At 52.1% G+C, this 17,040-nt stretch overlaps 8 protein-coding genes across 8 annotated transcripts; 4 read left to right on the top strand and 4 right to left on the bottom strand.

The window, feature by feature from the left end:
* The first annotated feature begins 2,793 nt into the window (after positions 1 to 2,793).
* BD324DRAFT_616240 (hypothetical protein) lies at positions 2,794 to 4,106 on the top strand. Its single transcript, XM_022014812.1, has 3 exons — positions 2,794 to 3,645; positions 3,695 to 3,790; positions 3,846 to 4,106. Exons 1-3 carry the CDS (start codon positions 2,876 to 2,878, stop codon positions 3,982 to 3,984), a joined length of 1,005 nt encoding a protein of 334 aa, XP_021873882.1. The 5' UTR covers positions 2,794 to 2,875; the 3' UTR covers positions 3,985 to 4,106.
* On the bottom strand, positions 4,107 to 6,554 carry BD324DRAFT_616239 (hypothetical protein). Its single transcript, XM_022014811.1, has 8 exons — positions 6,293 to 6,554; positions 6,051 to 6,216; positions 5,828 to 5,983; positions 5,698 to 5,773; positions 5,523 to 5,645; positions 4,957 to 5,455; positions 4,477 to 4,898; positions 4,107 to 4,401 (listed from the first exon to the last, which is right to left on the bottom strand). Exons 1-8 carry the CDS (start codon positions 6,402 to 6,404, stop codon positions 4,165 to 4,167), a joined length of 1,791 nt encoding a protein of 596 aa, XP_021873881.1. The 5' UTR covers positions 6,405 to 6,554; the 3' UTR covers positions 4,107 to 4,164.
* Positions 6,555 to 6,582: 28 nt separating this feature from the next.
* On the bottom strand, positions 6,583 to 7,836 carry BD324DRAFT_616237 (hypothetical protein). Its single transcript, XM_022014810.1, has 2 exons — positions 7,329 to 7,836; positions 6,583 to 7,277 (listed from the first exon to the last, which is right to left on the bottom strand). Exons 1-2 carry the CDS (start codon positions 7,402 to 7,404, stop codon positions 6,703 to 6,705), a joined length of 651 nt encoding a protein of 216 aa, XP_021873880.1. The 5' UTR covers positions 7,405 to 7,836; the 3' UTR covers positions 6,583 to 6,702.
* On the bottom strand, positions 7,834 to 9,421 carry BD324DRAFT_616235 (hypothetical protein). The gene is made up of 2 exons (XM_022014809.1): positions 9,344 to 9,421; positions 7,834 to 9,294 (listed from the first exon to the last, which is right to left on the bottom strand). The coding sequence occupies exons 1-2, from the start codon at positions 9,372 to 9,374 to the stop codon at positions 7,907 to 7,909; spliced, it is 1,419 nt and encodes a 472-aa protein (XP_021873879.1). The 5' UTR covers positions 9,375 to 9,421; the 3' UTR covers positions 7,834 to 7,906.
* Positions 9,422 to 9,958: 537 nt separating this feature from the next.
* Positions 9,959 to 11,853, top strand: BD324DRAFT_587281 (centromere/microtubule binding protein cbf5). The gene is made up of 6 exons (XM_022013751.1): positions 9,959 to 10,116; positions 10,170 to 10,249; positions 10,303 to 10,343; positions 10,398 to 10,969; positions 11,015 to 11,616; positions 11,667 to 11,853. The coding sequence occupies exons 1-6, from the start codon at positions 10,014 to 10,016 to the stop codon at positions 11,775 to 11,777; spliced, it is 1,509 nt and encodes a 502-aa protein (XP_021873878.1). The 5' UTR covers positions 9,959 to 10,013; the 3' UTR covers positions 11,778 to 11,853.
* BD324DRAFT_616231 (aspartyl aminopeptidase) lies at positions 11,854 to 13,875 on the bottom strand. Its single transcript, XM_022014808.1, has 7 exons — positions 13,643 to 13,875; positions 12,852 to 13,526; positions 12,724 to 12,810; positions 12,581 to 12,674; positions 12,395 to 12,541; positions 12,154 to 12,336; positions 11,854 to 12,114 (listed from the first exon to the last, which is right to left on the bottom strand). The coding sequence occupies exons 1-7, from the start codon at positions 13,678 to 13,680 to the stop codon at positions 11,926 to 11,928; spliced, it is 1,413 nt and encodes a 470-aa protein (XP_021873877.1). The 5' UTR covers positions 13,681 to 13,875; the 3' UTR covers positions 11,854 to 11,925.
* Positions 13,876 to 14,311: 436 nt separating this feature from the next.
* BD324DRAFT_679149 (hypothetical protein) lies at positions 14,312 to 15,568 on the top strand. The gene is made up of 4 exons (XM_022019029.1): positions 14,312 to 14,553; positions 14,605 to 14,672; positions 14,724 to 14,740; positions 14,798 to 15,568. The coding sequence occupies exons 1-4, from the start codon at positions 14,526 to 14,528 to the stop codon at positions 15,396 to 15,398; spliced, it is 714 nt and encodes a 237-aa protein (XP_021873876.1). The 5' UTR covers positions 14,312 to 14,525; the 3' UTR covers positions 15,399 to 15,568.
* A 1-nt stretch (position 15,569) lies between these two features.
* On the top strand, positions 15,570 to 17,001 carry BD324DRAFT_616227 (NADP-dependent oxidoreductase domain-containing protein). The gene is made up of 5 exons (XM_022014807.1): positions 15,570 to 15,899; positions 15,943 to 15,954; positions 16,067 to 16,321; positions 16,373 to 16,737; positions 16,806 to 17,001. The coding sequence occupies exons 1-5, from the start codon at positions 15,665 to 15,667 to the stop codon at positions 16,854 to 16,856; spliced, it is 918 nt and encodes a 305-aa protein (XP_021873875.1). The 5' UTR covers positions 15,570 to 15,664; the 3' UTR covers positions 16,857 to 17,001.
* The last annotated feature ends 39 nt before the right edge of the window (positions 17,002 to 17,040 follow it).

The following is a 17,040-nucleotide window of genomic DNA, read 5'->3' as shown; positions in this document are numbered from 1 at the left end:
CCCTCATGTCACCCCAGTGTTCTGCTGTCACGAAGGGAGGTGACGAGGAGAAAGGAGTCTACAGTCACCCAAGATTCTTTGTGTCTTGACACGGGGCCGCTCACCAGCGGCAAGGTATCTCTTTGTCGGCTACTATAGCTTCAGACGTTTGTTCTACCTGTCTACCTCCTGATCGCTACCGTAGATCACTCTTCCCCTCCACCCTGCTGGAGCCGATCGCATTCAGCCTCTTCCCTCGCCCCTGCTCTTCCTTTTCCACTTCTTACCTCTTCAGAACACCTAGTACTTCGTTCCTCGGCCAGCAATCCTTGCCCTCAGGCGATTGACTCCGTTTCCCACTGACTCTGTTGTCTACTTGAACTGAATCTGCCTCTGAATCCGAGGTCCCTTCACCCAACCTTGCGAAGTGCCTGGTGTATTCTGAGAGGGGATTAGAGAGTTGCTCTGGTCATAAGCACCTCACCCAGCCTTTCCATACTATTTTCTCCTTCTCGAGTTTTCCCGTCTCACATTGCCTATACTACGAAGCATCCACTCTCGTTCCCAAGTCCATCAGCTCATCATGTCCCACAGTCAAAATCCCAACATCGACATTTCCATTCTTCAAACGTATTTGGACCAGGTTTCTCTGTCTGAACGTCGAAGCCAAAATCAAGCACCTCAGGTCGCGCCTCTATCCTTCCAGATTCCATCTCAACAGAGGCCAAACAGCACTTCGGCTTTACCTTCGAACTTAAGACCGCGACCCAGGCTCCTTACTTCCGACTTATCGGGGTTCTCCGATCAACGGTCCCGCAGCGCCGTGAACAGACGTTCGTCGCCCTTAGAAACTCATACAGGTCGTAAGAGGGTGTACTCGATCTCAGCTCTAGCCCCTATTCCCAGCGCAGCCTCCATGTCTGGAGACTGGCAAGGGGTGAGTGAACGGCGCCGGGGAGATGATCTCGAGGCTGATAAGGATACGCCTGTGCAGTCCGTGTTCTCGTATCCTTCCCGACGTGAGAATGAGGAGCAAGGCCTCGGTCTCGATACCTCTTCAGGTGGCTCCTACTACCCTGGGCCAGGCGGTTCAGGCTACGGGCAGTATGGTGAATCATCGACCTCGCAAAATGCCGGCTTCCGGCCATCTCTGAACCTGGACACTTCCGGACCTTCTTTCCAGCATCCACAAATCCACTTCCCTTCCGCTCAATCCTCCGCACCCCCGTCTGGCATGACATTGGACGCATCTTCCATCCATACCGGTGACCGCTTGATTACACCAGGCATGCAGTATGGCTTCAACGGATTCAATCCGTATCAACCTCCAGATCCGAATTTTTCAGCAGGTCAGCTACCGTTTTCAGGTAGCGACAATATCTTGGAGGCTCAACAAAGAGATGACTGGTTTCAGTCTCTCATGGCTGCGGGCAATTTCTTCCATCCACACTTCGTTCCTCCACCGAGTGCCCAACCGCCCAATACGATAAACCCTCATCAATTCGCACCGCATGATCTATCTGGTAATCAACCAAAACTCTTCACCAACCTCTTGATGGAGAGTCGAGGCTCGACATCTTCCGCCAGTTCCACCGATGGACACGACTGGCACGACGAATGGCAGAATATGACTAACACAGGTCCATCTCGACCCAGGAACTCATCTGTACAAGGTCCTTCTGGCTTGTCGCAGTCCATGGTATGGCCTTCTGGCTCACCACCCAATGGCGCATCGGGCGGAAGATCTCCAGCAGCTCCGCTGAACGAGGACGAGATAAAGGCTGCAATTAGAGGCTACCTCTCTGCTCCAAGTCGACTCGCTCACGGCGAGCGAAAAATCGTCATTTCCAGTCCGAAAGTGGGTCAAAAGTCCTACGGGACGGAAAAGCGATTCCTGTGTCCTCATCCACAAGCGACACTATATGGAACAGGTTGGTGGCCGAGAACATCAGATGGTTGCCCAGTTGCTACGGCTCTACCACCTCGGTTGCATATCGCTCTTGCTGGCGAAACACCACCCAAGGAGTCGACTGTCAGCTGGAGTACGATTGACGGACACAATCTCGACGAAAAAATCAACACTCAGGCCATTGTTCCCGACGACAAGCCCTTCATGGGTCACGTCGCGGGCAAAAATCTACACATCACGGATAGCGATAGCAAGCGCAAGGAAGTAAAGGCTGTTGTTACCATTCGAGCACCCTTGAAACACCATGCTGGGCCCAATGGCTGGGGACATACCAGAGGGACGCTGGAGGATATTGACACGGCAGAGGTCGTCGGCACGTTTGAGAGCAAGGAGATCAAGGTCATCTCCAAGCCTAGCAAGAAGAAGGCGTCTTCCAAGTCAGGAGAACTGCTCGTCCAACATGGATCTACAGTCGCTTTATTCAACAGGGTCAAATCGCAGACCACATCAACGCGGTATCTTTCCATTCAGCAAGACAACACGACTGTTCTTGGGTCAGACGGGCGACCGGCCACCGGAGCCCAGCCTCCTATGCCGCTGAACGCTGGATCTGCATGGCAGTCATTCACTGCCAGTGCCAATGCCTGGGAATCTTGGATCATCTGGTGTGCCGATCCCAGGAAACCAGCGACGCAAAGCTACAATCTCCCCTTGCAGCCTGGGTGGCCATCGGCCCCAGCAAACGCTCTTACAGTTGGGCCTAACCCGCCGGCTATCAGGTACAATTCTCTAGTCATATTGCAATCTATCCAGACCGGCCGATGTACACCGATCCTCATCATTCGTCGTGTCGACCAAGACGCGGACGTTGTCGGTGGAGACGGCTCCAGCTCGGAACTGAGCGGCTGTTACCCAGATGGCGAACTTGGTGGAGATTTGGTCGCTCAACTTCAGAAGTGCGCCTTTGAAGTCTATCGACCCGACACAATGATGCAGTTGTCTCGTGATCCTCGCTATGGAGGTTTCTGGCTGGCTTGCGATCAAGACATGATCCAGGAGCGATACGTCAATCACCCGAGACGATGGTCTTCCATACCGACTCCGCCATCCCGTGGAAGCGTAGGTCGGCCCGCCAGCGTGCCGTCAACGCCTCAGCAGCGGTTTGGGGTTCTACCGATGACTCCTCATCTATCGAATGGTACATTACCTTCAACGCCTTCGAGTCCTGTCAGCACCTCCTCCTCTCTCGAGTATTTCGGAGCTCATTCGCGTAAACCCTCATCCACATCTTTGGTGTCGCCGAATATCGGTCACGGTGATGTACCCTTGCCTATGGATGGAGGGCCTATGCGGCGCCAACGAGCCGGCTCCAGCAACCGAGGACCCCTTGTTCGACCGACACACAAAAAGCGTCAATCGACCGACTCGACGTCGACCTCGTGGGAGACCTTGGCTAGCAGTAGTAATGGAGCGCCGTCCTTCGGTTTCCATGGCAAATCATCTCTCTCGCCCGACCTGCCTCGTTCCATGTGGACACTTGACGTGGGTGAGACATGCGTATGGAGCATCGTCTCGACGGAGCAGAAGACATACACATTCTATGTGCCACCTCAAGCTACTAACGCTCCTACCCCGTACACTCCGTTCCCGGAGATTATCCGATACTTGCCTCCTGGTCAGGCTGGGTCGGATCCCCTGCCTGGTCATGCACCGCATCAGACCTACACCACCTTGACAAACTTGCCACTGATTACCATGTGAGTTTTCGCCTGGGTAATACTATCTGTCCGTTTTGACACAGCATAGATACGGCCGCAACTTTGTACCGAAGCCCGAACGAGGCTCTTCAGACTTCAAAGTCTTTTATGGGGATCAAATGGCGGAACACACTGAAGTTCGATGGTGAGTCGCGTTGAACGAATAGCCACCATCGCTGACGCGGCAAAATTGTTCATAGCCCCGAAGTCATGGCTGCTTCTGAACCCACTGGACCCATCCGAGGCCCCGTGCCCATCACACTGGTCCGAGAAGATGGACATTGTTTCGTTCCTACGAATGTTTTGTACACTCCTAGATCCACACCAGGTGCCCCTTGATCTGGCCATCTTTCTCTCATAGACATTTCTACTGTACACTTGGCGACGAATATCACTCAGCATGCCTTGGCTGTCACAGCTCACCCGCAATTCAACATGTATATCCTAGTCAATAGATGCATACTAGTGAAAAGAGAATGTTTATTGCAAGATGTCTGTCTATAAGGTAATCTTGATTGCTCAAAAAGTTTTGTCTTTTGATGATCTGGTAGATCTCCGTCGCAGCCGTCTCACCAAGAACAGTACAAAGATCAAAAGTGTCCCAGAACCCAGCATAATACCGACGGGGCCCAGCTTGCTGAAAGCATCCCATGAAATGAAAGCCTGCTTGGCAGGTTGACGTTGTCTCAGATGCTGGCTCATTGGCAAGAGGTTGACGGAGTTAAATAATTCGCTCAGGATCGGTTTGTGATCGGCCTGAGAGGTCAAGGTAGGCAGGCAAAAGGCGCGCAACGGTCAGTCGAGAAGCTAGACATTCCGAGCATGACGTACCGTTGCTTTCCGGAATCTCTTACTCAAATCATTGATTTCTCTCCCCAAAGCGTCCAGTTCGTTCTGCAAGCTCTTCTCTTGACTCTCATACACTCCCATCTTGCGCTCTAAGCCATCGATCGCTCGAATCCCAGTCTTGCCCCTTTCACTGATGGCTGGTTCGCCAGCAGTCACGTCCGAATCTGCAGGTCGATTGTGTCGTTCTAATTTATCGTTTAACCCATTCAATCGGGTCATGACTCGTTGCTGATACAGCACGACAGCTTCTGCCAGCCTTGAATCGAAAGATGATTCCAAGGTCGTCTCCGTGATTGCTTTCTGTCCATCATCAAGATCAGATCGTTTCTTGGCGTGGGGTGAATCGCGTAGTCTCCAGGGTTTGTAAGGGACTCCATCGATTGGCGGGGGGTCGAGGCAGATGACTAGAAAATGATGACGCGTAAGCGAGAGGTGAGGCTCCTCGTTGGATACGCTACTCACCGTGTTGTACCATACCATTGACAAATTCATCCTGAAAGTTGCCTTCTGCACTGGCCTTGTCCAGTAAGAAGGGCATTGGCGGCGCATTTGGTGGAGATTTTGGACACCTGACTCCAATGGCTCCTCCAAATCCTACATCGTCTCCCAACTCATTTCGTAGAACAGTGAACCTCTCGGCAGAAGCTACGACCATGGCATATCCAAAATGTCCGCCATGGAATGTATTATCCGTGACCCAAGCGGAATGAACCACGTTATTGGTATCGTCTGACCAAGCTGAAGGGCCAATGACGATGCCAGCTTTGAGATATCCTCCGTGGGCGTGAATGGCATTGTGATGGACCTTGACCCCGAAGTAATCGCCTTTGTACGGGTCATAGTCGACCAAGTTGATACCTCCTAGCAGAACACGAGTACGAGTGAAGATTTGATTGTCTCGGATCTCAGAACCAGACGAACCAAAGATCACGATAGCGCCATCCGTCGCGTCCGTCACCACCTGGGATAAAGCCGGCCGATTAGTTTCTGCCGATCTTGTACATGTTTCTGAGACCTAAGAGACCTACATTTCGTTCGACATACGAGTCTTGGCATGCCAGACTGATCCCATCAGCCCTCGGATTCCCATTTACAGGATTTGTCTCGTCCTCGCCGTCATATTCATCGTCCCATTCCTCTCCGCAAGGTCCCTGAACGAACAGGTCACCCCAAGTCACTTTCAAAGCTGACGGCGACACTCACGATATCATTCGCTACTATCCGAGCTTTTCTGCAATTCAATCTATCACCTTCCCGCACGTGCAGACAACTCCATCCTCTGGTTGATCATTAGCCATCAGATCGTGCCTGGGTTGATCGGATGGCTACTCACCTAGGTTCGTACAGCCTGCAATCCCTCACTGTCTGCGTCTCCGCATTGCCTATCTCTATTAAGGCTCCGCCTTTAACAACGCGAAGCATCTCCGGTCGGTTACCGTCTATGATAAGTGACCGTATTGTTGCGAATGAGCAGTCTGCACAGTCTGCCCTGGACAAAAAATGTCAGCATGAAAAAGAACAGCCCCAGTGATGCCTCGGCTGCCCTTCGAGCTCACTTGATGGCGACAGCTTGGTCTTCTCCCTTGACCACCAACATGGCTCTGTCTCTACCCTTCGGATTCCCTTCGGTGGTCAGAGTCTGCCGAGACGAAGTGAACCTGATTGTATCATTGAGCAGATGGGTTGACCCAGCACAGAGTACCACCTGTGTGGCTGAGCCGCCTGGGGAAAGAATCAACTTTGGGCTCTCATTCGGGTGATAGAATCATTCCCTTGGTCCCCATATTGCCCTACGTACCCTGCTGAAAAGCCTCATTGATGGCTCTCTCATCTCCGGAAGGCAAGCAGGCCCTCCCTCTCGCGGCGAGGACGATGGGAAGGAAGACTAGGGCAAGGGAAGAGAGAAGCATCTCGAAAAGGTCGACCAAGATATGGAGCGGCTACCGTATCATTCTGATGGATTGTCGAGGGCAGAGGCGTCAGTACATTGGTTACGATTGGTGCAAGCGGTAGATAGCCAGGCAATTTACGGGACGCTAAAAAATCAGCCCAGAACTTCCTTCGGGACGCGTCTGACGTGTGGTGTAAGATCATTTTCATGAAGCCTGCATGTCACATGAAAGGGTGTGATAAGGCCCAGCAGTCGACACATGTTACCTACTGTCCGGAATATAGTGAAACAACGGATGCGTTCATTGCAAAAGGTGATCATCGACGCCAAATATTTAGCGCCGTCTGTCGTCTGACCGGGATGTCAATCGGCTGAGTAGGTGGTTGCGGCAGTTGACTGAGTCGGTGTTCCCTTCCTGTTGACGCCGAAACCCCCGCTTCAAGGCTGACACTTGAGTACACTGTTCTGTATTTATCCATCCAGCGAGGTAGATCGGGATCGCTGGGAAGTGGGAGCCGGTACGCCGCTGAATCTCGAAGAATAGGATATCCTCCCGACTGGAAAGAAGCGAGCATCCGTCGGTGGCTTCTCCATCCCACAGCTATCTGCTCAGCTTCAGATGCCTGGATTGGAGCTCCTTCCGGCCTTTGACGGTTTTCAGGAGTAGAGTACCTGGGTGCGAACACGAGACGTGCTCTGGCGGCGTTTCGGGACCTCCAGAATTGCTTCTTCTGCTTGATCGTCGCTGGCGACCATCCTGAGAAGACTGGTTCGACGCTTGATCCTCCTTTGGAACGCCAACACTGCCACCGCGGTCTTACTTCCAGCTTGGGATCGTGTGTACGGAGGGAGAGGTCGTGAGGATTCGCAATGACGGCTTTGCAATGGCAAGGTGGGTTTTCCAGATCTTTAGTAGTAATTCTCCCTCTGATTGCGGTGACAGCGCGGCGAACGACCTGGGCAGGAAGAATTGTGTACTGACGCTTGAGTCTTGTCTCGCCATCTCTGACAGGTATCATCAGCTATTACTGACCGTCCTCGCACCATGTAGAACTCACTCCAAAGCAACACAGCCAGCCGCCTTCTACCTCGGGTGTGGCGATGGGAGCTGAGGCTCGAAGCGTCGATTCGGTACTTGGGGATGAATGAGACGACGAAGGCCCAAAGGCAGCTGAGCGGGTATCAGTCCAGTCATCGAGACTGTCCTTTACCTTTTAAGGGTCCAAAGGGAGCCTTTGTCTGCAGTACCCCGAGAGTCGACGTACCATCCATCGAGAAGATACTGGTTTCAAGGCACTGGGTGATTCAAGCTGCATGCACAAGGGACCAGCAATCGTTTGAAAGACAGGAGAGATACAGTGTTGGACAGCATTGACTGATCTTCATCCTGACAGGGTTGAATGATTGGCACGCATACGAACTGCAGCATCGTCAACGGGCGTGATAGTGGCAGTGATACTATTATCATGCATGCGGTTCACCAAAAGATCCTCCGGGACGACTACCATACTGATCATATGCTCATGGAACATCCAAAACATCGCCCTTCACGTCGGCATCGACAGCCTCCTGTACTATCTCCTCCCATCGAGCGATGATGGTCGCCACCTGCTCACTGGTGAAACCGGACCCCTCCTTGAAGCCACAGACGCTCCTCATTCCTCCTTTCCATCCCACTACACTCATACAGATCGGGGCGAAGAACATGGCAGTGCTCTGACCCCATAGCACGTCGTTACAACCATGAACATTATCTAGCCAACTCAATCTTGCCAAATTACTCCAAACGATGCTGTCCATATAAGCGGCATCCGATTTTAACCTATCGAGGTCTCGTTGCATCGCAGATTCCGCATCGAACACAGGACTCTTGGTTTTCCGATCGTCATCCACCTTGGGCTTCTGTCGTGCTTCTATCGCCTCCGCTACCTGCTTATTGGCAGGTACGCTGAACTCCCTAATAAAGCTCCAAGTGGACGTCTTCGGAGTGCAATGGGTGATGATGTCCAGGGCGGTGGTGAACGAGCCAAAGAAAAGCGGATTCTCGGCTTTCTTCCGGAACGAGACGGGTACGACAGACTGGAGGCGTCTGTCTTTGATGCCCATGACCTCTATGACAGCCATGACGAAGGTAGACAGGAAAACGGTATTGAGTGTGGCTATCTGCACACTTTTTGCCTTTGTTGAAAGCGATTTGATTGTATCTGCGGAGAAGTGTACGTCCACGAATTGCGATGGCAGATCTGAAGATGGGTGTATCTTGAAATCATCGGCTGACGCCGGCCATATGGGAGCATCCTTCTTAGCCAAATCGTCACGGTTTTCCCCTTTGATGTCCGGCTTGAACGGCTCGTAGGGCTTCAAGGGCGCCACCTGCGGAGGCTTGCCGAGGTTGCCATTGAAGAATCCCTTTTGAGATTCATCTGAAAACTGCTCTAATTCCGGTTCAATGATGGCACGTAACATGTTGCTGGCTCCGATGCCATCAGTGAGCGTATGAGATACCGATAAGCAGATGAATGTCTGTCTAGGGCCGACCAGGCGATGGACAACGAATAGAGGACAATCGACCAGCGATCGTTGTTCGGCCAGATGGATAGCGATTCGATAAGCGTCCAGAGAAGAGGCTGGAGCAGAGTCGAGCTCCTGTAAGATGTGATTGATTGGCCATGCATCATCTTGTTGATGCCAGCTAACAGGACTCCAGTAGAGTGTATGCGACTCGGGTCGGGGTCTTTCAACCAGTGACAGTCTGGTATCCGGATACCTGACCTGCATATCTTCCAGTCTCTTCCTCAGGAATGGCATCGAAGGTGCATCGTCGCTAGAGAAGCTCAGTACAAAGGTGATGAAATGTGGCCAGCCATTCTTGTGACGAAGATAGTGCGATGGTGCAGCCGATGTATAGGCTAAGCTGGCTTAGCATAGGACGTGCTACAGTCATGAGTAAGGTCTTACGTTGGAGGTATTCAGGCTTTGTTTGTCCCATCGTGTCAATAGTCCAATCCGAACACTGCCCAGCCTGCAGCGAGTGTAGCGCATACCTGAGGTGGAATCTGCAGATCTGTCGGTCGGTCATGGCCGCTGTGTTCTGGCGCGGCAATCTCCGTTCGGGTGATATATCACAAGCGCATACACAACCCCATGATGAATGCGCTGTGTTGTGGCATGTACCAAACTTCATCGGAGGTGTACTTCTGAATCGCATCAGGTAGAGAGATGGGAGCGCCGATCAAGTCCTGCCAGTACCTTCCTCCGGCGAGTCGTGAATTGGGCAGTTTCCGGATGATGCGCTCCCGTCAAGAAAAACTGCATGTGAACACTTCATGACTGGGCGCAGACTACTCCGAGCCTTCCCAGTCATATCGTCGAGCTCACTATCAGATCCCATACCAAGCTGGTTGATGATACAGAAGGGAGCACAGGGTTGATCAAATGTACCCCAGAGCTGCAACCACGAATGATATGTGCCACACTCGGCATTTCGCCTCTGAAATTTCCGGCAACCGCCGCCGAATCGGACCTCCCCAAGTCCTCATGTGGCCAACGCTCAAAAAATCGTAGACCGTGATAGAGAGACTAGTAAAGCCCGTGAACAACTCTACCTCGAGCTGGATTGAAGTTGACCATGGCATCTTCTTCAAAATCAACTTTGGCCGCTGGCAAGGTCGCAGAGCTCCAACAGGAAGGCGACTTTGCCATCAAAAGCGAAGCTGTCACCCCGACTCTGGGTAAGTTTCTGTCAAAATTTGTTCGAGATGTACAGATGCTTATGCTCGACTAGATACTTCACAATGGCCTCTGCTTCTTAAAAATTACGACAAACTTCTGGTCAGATCCTCTCACTTCACTCCCATTCCCACCGTGAGTCCAGGCATTTGGCAATAAACACTGCAGAATACTCACATTTGGCTTAGGGTGTCTCCCCTCTCAAGCGAGATCTGCAGACTTACATCAAGTGGGTCATTCTGCAGCAACCCATCCGAATGTTCAAGGCTGACAGGCACTCCAGATCTGGTGTGATGAACCTCGACAAACCATCCAACCCATCCTCTCACGAAGTCGTAGCTTGGCTGAAACGGATTTTGAGAGTCGAGAAAACTGGACATTCCGGAACCCTTGACCCCAAAGTCACCGGTTGTCTGATCGTCTGTATCGACCGAGCGACACGATTGGTCAAGTCACAACAAGGCGCAGGAAAGGAATACGTCTGTGTTGTTCGATTTCACGATACACTTCCCGACGAAAAGGCTTTGCCGAGAGCTTTGGAGACTTTGACCGGTGCCTTGTTTCAGCGACCTCCCTTGATCTCCGCTGTCAAGCGACAACTTCGAGTCCGAACCATCTACGAGTCAAAATTGCTGGAGTTTGACAATCAGAGAAATCTTGCTGTCTTTTGGGTCTCTTGCGAAGCTGGAACCTACATTCGAACGCTATGTGTCCATCTCGGATTGCTCCTTGGTGTCGGTGCCCATATGCAGGAACTGAGACGAGTTCGAAGTGGTATCACTGGAGAGAATGATGACATTGTCACCATGCACGATGTTCTGGACGCTCAATGGCTTTACGACAATACGCGTGATGGTGAGTCCCTCCATGCTTTGGTATCACAGCTGACATTTGCCACAGAATCCTACCTCCGCCGAGTGATCCGCCCTCTCGAATCCCTCCTCACCAACTTCAAACGTATAGTCGTCAAGGACTCTGCTGTCAACGCCGTCTGCTATGGAGCCAAGCTCATGATCCCCGGTCTTCTGCGATACGAAGCCGACATCGATGTTCACGAAGAGGTTGTCTTGATGACGACGAAAGGAGAAGCCATCGCTATTGGAATCGCCATGATGTCCACTGTTGACCTTGCATCCTGTGACCACGGTGTCGTCGCTAAAGTCAAACGGTGCATCATGAACAGAGATCTCTACCCTCGACGATGGGGTTTGGGACCTAAAGCTCAGGAGAAGAAGAAGATGATCCAAAAGGGCGAGTTGGACAAGTATGGTAAAGCCATCGAGGGTGTCACTCCGGAGAACTGGAAGAAAGGATATGTGGACTACAATGCGGCGGATGGCGGTGCTCCGAGCGGCAGCGAGGCCGGATTACTACCGACCCAGCCAGCTCAGATTGCGGAGGTGAAGATGGATGGCGAGGAAGAGGTCGAGAAGAAGAGAAAGAGGAAGAGCGAAGGTGCTGCCGAGGTCAAGGTTGAAGGCAGCGTCGACGGGGAGAAAAAGGTCAGTGAAGCCTCATCAGCAGAAGTCCGAGATGCTAACGAGAGTTACAGAAGAAGAAAAAGATCAAGGTCGACGAATCTGGTGTTGAGCGCGAAGAGACAGCCGAAGAGCGTGCGGCTAGGAAAGCTGCCAAAAAGGCCAAGAAGGAGGCCAAAGCTTAGGTGTGAGGCAATACCGACCACTTAGAAATGGCGGGAATTGTCAGGTTAGGGACGGTGGACGGATGCCCTCCAAACTTTGTATGTATGCATGACTAGACTGCACTTTTGACTCGTGGATTGTCCACGCGCATTTCGGCTGAACAATTGACTAGTCCACTTTCAGAGCCTTGTCGATCTCCGCGAAGTGGTCAAAGAAACCCTTGAACAAGTCAATGTACATTCGTACATCGGCCGATCCTGCCGTCTCTCGGATAGAGTGCATGGCCAACGTGGCTAGACCGATGTCGACAGTGCGTAGATAGGTAGACAGGTGGGGCCCGATCGTTGAGCCGCAGCTCTGTAAGATGAGTAATTGAAGTCACAATGCGCGGCTCACCGAATCGTTCCTGACTTCGTAATCTTGCAGAGGAACGCCGACCTTCTTGGCGACTTGTCGGAGAAGGAAGGTGGTCTGAGCAGTCGATGTGTATCGACCATTCGCGTTGGTTTTAATGACTGGACCAGCGTTCATTTTTGGCGAGTTGTTCAGCTCGTACTTGTCGCTGTAGTTGGGATGCAACTGCGAGGAAAGATGCCTCAACGATGTCCAAAACCCCCAACGCTGGTCTGCAACTCACTGCGTGACCCATGTCCGCAGAGATGAGGAAACTATGCGCCAGCATCCGCTGATACCCGATCTCGGCGAATTCAGGCATAGCAACGATTCGCTCGACGAAGCTAGGCAAGATGTTGGATTCGGCACCATGATTGGAAATACTGCCGATCTGAGCCAAGTTAGCTTGATACTGTATTTTCAGTCTGACCTCTTCGTTGTCGAAGACGATGACAGCGTGAACATTGTCATCGTCCGTTTTGGATGTCGTCGCGTGCTCGCAAAGGGCTTCGATGGCAGAATAGCTGAGGAAGTGTGAGTGAGCTACAGTAGATTCAGTCGATGATCGCGCACCTTGTCATGAGATTATCCATTCGAGCCGCAAAGATGAATTCGTTTGACATGCCACCGACCTGAGCGGGCTGGACATCGTACAAGGATCTACCAGAGGTCAGAGCCTGTTGAGCTCGGCCATCACTCACAATTCAAAGTCTTGAATGTGTTCTACCCCACAATCAAGCTCCTCGGCAATCATCTTGAGCAGCATGGGATCATGCCTCTCTTGCATACCAGACTTTTTCTCGCCATTGCTAGTCTCCGCCTTGTCCTTCTTCTCGTTCAATATCTCGGCTGCCAAACCCGCAATCGGTCGAATATTGGTCTCCTTGTTGATTTTCATCTCATCGATGAGAGTCCGGTCGAGATGCGGAGCCAAGTTGGGAATACGCATCAAGGGTCTGTGGAGGTTGATAAGCTTTGAGACGAATTTGCCATCGTCCTGAGCTACGATGACTCGACCAGCTAGTCCCAAGTCTCGATCAAACCATGTTGGCCATGTACCTCCACCATACGTTTCGACGCCGATTTGAAGGTATCCATGAGTCTCCCGCTTGCTCACGGGACGGATCTTTAAGCATGGACTGTCAGTGTGTCCAGCCACGATGGAGATAGCAGTGGTAGGCGATGGGTTCTTGGGGAGGGTGAACGCGACGAGGGATGACTGATTTCGAGTGTAGAAATACTTTCCACCGTTGGCCAGCTCGGCAGAATTCAGCAACCGCTCAGAGATCGGTTTGAAGCCTGACTCGACGAGCCGTGCGCTCAAATTGGCAACGGCCTGGAACGGCGTCGGAGACCCAGTGATAAAGTTGCAGAATCTACAGGCAGCTGTCAGAGAACAATCAGACGATAGGTAGAGTGGGGACTGGGGGGGAAAAGGGGAAGGGGCCCGGCCGGTCATGCACGACGAACGGAAGCAGGTATTGAGGCTCACTTTGTAGCATCCGCAGGAGGAGTCGGCAGAAGCTTCATGATGCTGGAAAGAAGAATGTGATGATCAGCAGTGGACTCTCCAATCGGGTATTTGAGTATAGTAACGTAGATCTGCACGCGCCAGCGTTGGTTTGGAGGATCTACTACTATTTTGTCATTATGGGATTGCCGGACCGGAACTTGCAATAAGCCTCTTCGTGGCGGTCGTTGGCGAATACATTGATTGGTGTAACGTTCAAGTGGCAGAGGAAGGCATGCGAGTCTATGCAGCCAGTACGTGGCACTTCAACCTCATACTGAGACAATTGAGTTTTGGAGAGCTCGGGTCCTGACCAAAGGCGGTCAGATATGGCGCTGAAGTCAACTTACGGCTGCACTTCTGCTATTGGCTTCCGGTTGTCATCCCTTGAGGAAGCCTCTCCGCGCATTCTGCAACTCCCGAAGAAGCGGATGGACAGTATACTGCCCGAAGTGCCACCATGGATATGCTAGGTCTAAGACTAACCGGGAAGCGAGACTTGCGAAGGAGGCGGAGCTACAGGAGACCGCCATAAAGGCCGCGGAAGGGATGTGGGCGGTGTCAAAACCAAGGATAGAGGGAGATCGACGCAGAGGAGGAGTATCGGGAGATGCCTGCCTTTCTTGAGACAATCAGTGCAAGCCGCTTTAACAGGATCAGGTTGTCAATTCAAGCATCAACTTGTTGCTTCCGCTGTATTCACACGATGAAGCGAGACTCCCGTTCAACGCCAAAGGATGCCTCGGCCAACAAGTATTGTAGACTCGCTTATTGAGCTGTGATTGCCTCCTCATGACCCTCATTGCCGCCGAATAGCTTCTCCAACGAGGACTAATTCAGTCTACACAAGAGCTTCACTAAAGACATGATCCAGTACATGAGCCATGACCCGAGTAAGTCCAGATCGAATCCTTCGGATACGGTCATCGCTCACGGCCTCGCAGAGGATCCAAGCGAGACTCCCAAGCCTAAGTCACAAGGGCTTCTCGCTCGGCTGAAGGTGAAGCTGATGGTGAGTTCACAGGATTAGCATCTATGTCGCTGGCCTAATCATCTTGACCAGCCCAAGAAGAAGAAGAAGTGAGCGTCTCGGGGACCATCCAAGCTGGATGATGTCTGCTAAGAGACACCGTCCAGGAACCGAGCCAGCGGCGGAGTTGAAAGCACCGACGCAGGTATGCCTCCGCTCGCCGATGCACCTGATTCTACAGGCATCCATGAGGCTGCAGATATGCCCGATGCGAGCTTGCCACTAGATTCTAGCCACAAAGAACCCAATCGGAATGTACAGACAGGACAGCCGGACCTGGGCCAGCATACCAATTCGAGAGATCACTCCACTCAAGGTGGCCAAACGGTGCAGACAGCTCAAGTGTCTCATACCACTCAAACGACTGCTCCTGCTCCTGCTCAAGCTCAAGGCCCTCCAACACACGTCCCCACGCTGCACTTGCCTCCGGCAGCGGTTGCCCCTCCGACCCCCCATCAGACCTCACAGTCGGCGCCGGGCGGCACCGGGCACCTCGGTCATCATGGAGGGCACTCGCATCATTCCCTTGGCGATGCCGGAGTAGGCGCAGCAGTTGCGCCAGCTCATGGGGGTCATTCGGATTCGAACACCTGTTCGTACTCTCATACGCATTCTCACTCTCACGATGCGGGGACGTCTTCCTACAATTCAAGCTATGGCGGAGCAGGAGGCGGAAGCGGAGGCTACAGTGGAATGTCGGGCTTCTGAGAACGACAGTACGGAGAGCCGCAGGTCTTCGTTTCGCTTCAGATTTTGTGCATGTTCAATCCCCATGCAACGATATGGTGCTTCAAGCAGGAATGCCTTTTCATGCGTCATTGACCTCTCCCTCCACTTTTGCCTCCACCCGGATTTTCCGTCACTTTTCGTATGGAGCCGCCCAATTATTGCTGACCCATTGAGCATTCTGACTATCATTGATACCTACGTATTGCATCCTCGTACCGACCATCTATTTTCTCGCACATCGCAACATGGTCCGAACAATCTCACTCAGTGATGGAAAGAAGATCCCCGCGGTGGGCTGGGGAAACGGTACCCAGGGTATCCAGAAATCTGGACGTAAAGCCATCGATCTGGGTGTCTTGGCTTTGAAGGCTGGTGTCCTGCATATCGATACGGCTCAGCTGTACGGTACCGAAAAGGAGACTGGAGAAGCTATCAAGGAGGCTGGTCTTAAGCCTGAGGATGTCTGGGTTACAACCAAAAGTGAGCCTCGTGCCTTGTATGACGAGATGCTGACTCCTTGCAGTCTCTGGGTCCAGTGAGTAGCTGAAGATAGATCTTGTCATGTGGTGGGATTGACGAGCGTCCTCTTTTCCCCCCTCCTCCCCCTCTCCTACCATCTTCGTTGCTTTTCATTCTCCCCATGCCAGAGGTTCAGAACAACCTTGAGAGCATCCGAGAAAACGTCAAGGAAAGCATCGACCTTCTTGGATTCATACCCAACCTGATCCTCATTCACTGGCCCAAAGTTGTCAAAGACGGTGATGTTGCCAAGTTCTGGCAACACCTGGAAGCTTTGGTCGAGGACGGAACACTCAAGGGATGCTCGCTTGGCTTCTCAAACTTCCGACCTCAGGACATCGAGGCCATTATGGAAGTAGCAAAGATCAAGCCAGTATGCAATCGTGAGTACCCAACCCAATAAGGTATCGTATCTAAGGGAAACCGTCTCCTAGAACTGGAGTACCACCCTTATGTGGTGACACACCTGGACCCTGTCATCAAAGTTCAAGAGAAATACAATATTGTCACTCAAGCCTATGGTCCTCTTCAGCCTATTGTTTCTCACCCAACGGGCGGACCTATCAAGCCCATCCTGACTCGTATTGCGGAGAAAATGTCCAAAGAGACAGGCAAAAAGGTGGACGAAGCTGCAGTCCTCTACCTCTGGACGATCGGCAAGAACGTCGTTGCCGTCACGACTTCTGGTAACCCGGAAAACATCAAAAAGATGGCGGCAACAGAGGATCTTCCAGATCTGACGAAGGAGGAGATGGAAGAGATTGAACAGGCCGGTCGAAAGGTCCACTATCGACGATATGTGAGTGATTGTGGTTCTGGCCGAAACGGGTGCCGGAAAGAGCTTCATGCTGATCTGATGCGAATCAGGATCATATGAACGAGGGTTACCCTAAGGTAGACCTTCCAGAGGATATCTGATGTTGTCTGGAGATCTGTCATGAACACCAATAGGCCGAAAGCGACAGTGACAGACGTACTCGTCTATACCTCATGAATGCTCTTGTGCACCTGTTCGATTGCGTCATCACGTGTCGCCCCACAGACCCTCGGAACCTAATTTTATAGCAATATTCGCAAGTCCGATCGACGGTCTCTAGCGCGT

This window comes from Kockovaella imperatae (genome assembly GCF_002102565.1).
Source record: "Kockovaella imperatae strain NRRL Y-17943 chromosome Unknown BD324scaffold_2, whole genome shotgun sequence".
NCBI classification, from domain to species: domain Eukaryota; kingdom Fungi; phylum Basidiomycota; class Tremellomycetes; order Tremellales; family Cuniculitremaceae; genus Kockovaella; species Kockovaella imperatae.
The sequence above is the reverse complement of the archived record's forward strand: the minus strand, read 5'-3'. Positions and strand labels throughout refer to the sequence as shown.

Coding starts and splice junctions, on each gene's coding strand:
- BD324DRAFT_616240 (XM_022014812.1), top strand. CDS start 2,876: ATGATGCAGTTGTCTCGTGATCCTCGCTATGGAGGTTTCTGGCTGGCT. Junction 3,646..3,694: donor AACTTGCCACTGATTACCAT/GTGAGTTTTCGC, acceptor GACACAGCATAG/ATACGGCCGCAACTTTGTAC. Junction 3,791..3,845: donor GAACACACTGAAGTTCGATG/GTGAGTCGCGTT, acceptor AATTGTTCATAG/CCCCGAAGTCATGGCTGCTT.
- BD324DRAFT_616239 (XM_022014811.1), bottom strand. CDS start 6,404: ATGCTTCTCTCTTCCCTTGCCCTAGTCTTCCTTCCCATCGTCCTCGCC. Junction 5,456..5,522: donor ACTCGTATGTCGAACGAAAT/GTAGGTCTCTTA, acceptor GCTTTATCCCAG/GTGGTGACGGACGCGACGGA. Junction 4,899..4,956: donor CAATGGTATGGTACAACACG/GTGAGTAGCGTA, acceptor ATCATTTTCTAG/TCATCTGCCTCGACCCCCCG.
- BD324DRAFT_616237 (XM_022014810.1), bottom strand. CDS start 7,404: ATGATACCTGTCAGAGATGGCGAGACAAGACTCAAGCGTCAGTACACA. Junction 7,278..7,328: donor TGCCCAGGTCGTTCGCCGCG/CTGTCACCGCAA, acceptor TGGAAAACCCAC/CTTGCCATTGCAAAGCCGTC.
- BD324DRAFT_616235 (XM_022014809.1), bottom strand. CDS start 9,374: ATGGGACAAACAAAGCCTGAATACCTCCAAC. Junction 9,295..9,343: donor AAAGCCTGAATACCTCCAAC/GTAAGACCTTAC, acceptor AAGCCAGCTTAG/CCTATACATCGGCTGCACCA.
- BD324DRAFT_587281 (XM_022013751.1), top strand. CDS start 10,014: ATGGCATCTTCTTCAAAATCAACTTTGGCCGCTGGCAAGGTCGCAGAG. Junction 10,344..10,397: donor GATCTGCAGACTTACATCAA/GTGGGTCATTCT, acceptor CAGGCACTCCAG/ATCTGGTGTGATGAACCTCG. Junction 10,970..11,014: donor TTACGACAATACGCGTGATG/GTGAGTCCCTCC, acceptor CATTTGCCACAG/AATCCTACCTCCGCCGAGTG.
- BD324DRAFT_616231 (XM_022014808.1), bottom strand. CDS start 13,680: ATGAAGCTTCTGCCGACTCCTCCTGCGGATGCTACAAA. Junction 12,811..12,851: donor CACATTCAAGACTTTGAATT/GTGAGTGATGGC, acceptor GACCTCTGGTAG/ATCCTTGTACGATGTCCAGC. Junction 12,542..12,580: donor TCGTCTTCGACAACGAAGAG/GTCAGACTGAAA, acceptor AACTTGGCTCAG/ATCGGCAGTATTTCCAATCA.
- BD324DRAFT_679149 (XM_022019029.1), top strand. CDS start 14,526: ATGATCCAGTACATGAGCCATGACCCGA. Junction 14,554..14,604: donor GTACATGAGCCATGACCCGA/GTAAGTCCAGAT, acceptor ACGGCCTCGCAG/AGGATCCAAGCGAGACTCCC.
- BD324DRAFT_616227 (XM_022014807.1), top strand. CDS start 15,665: ATGGTCCGAACAATCTCACTCAGTGATGGAAAGAAGATCCCCGCGGTG. Junction 16,322..16,372: donor GATCAAGCCAGTATGCAATC/GTGAGTACCCAA, acceptor ACCGTCTCCTAG/AACTGGAGTACCACCCTTAT. Junction 16,738..16,805: donor AGGTCCACTATCGACGATAT/GTGAGTGATTGT, acceptor GATGCGAATCAG/GATCATATGAACGAGGGTTA.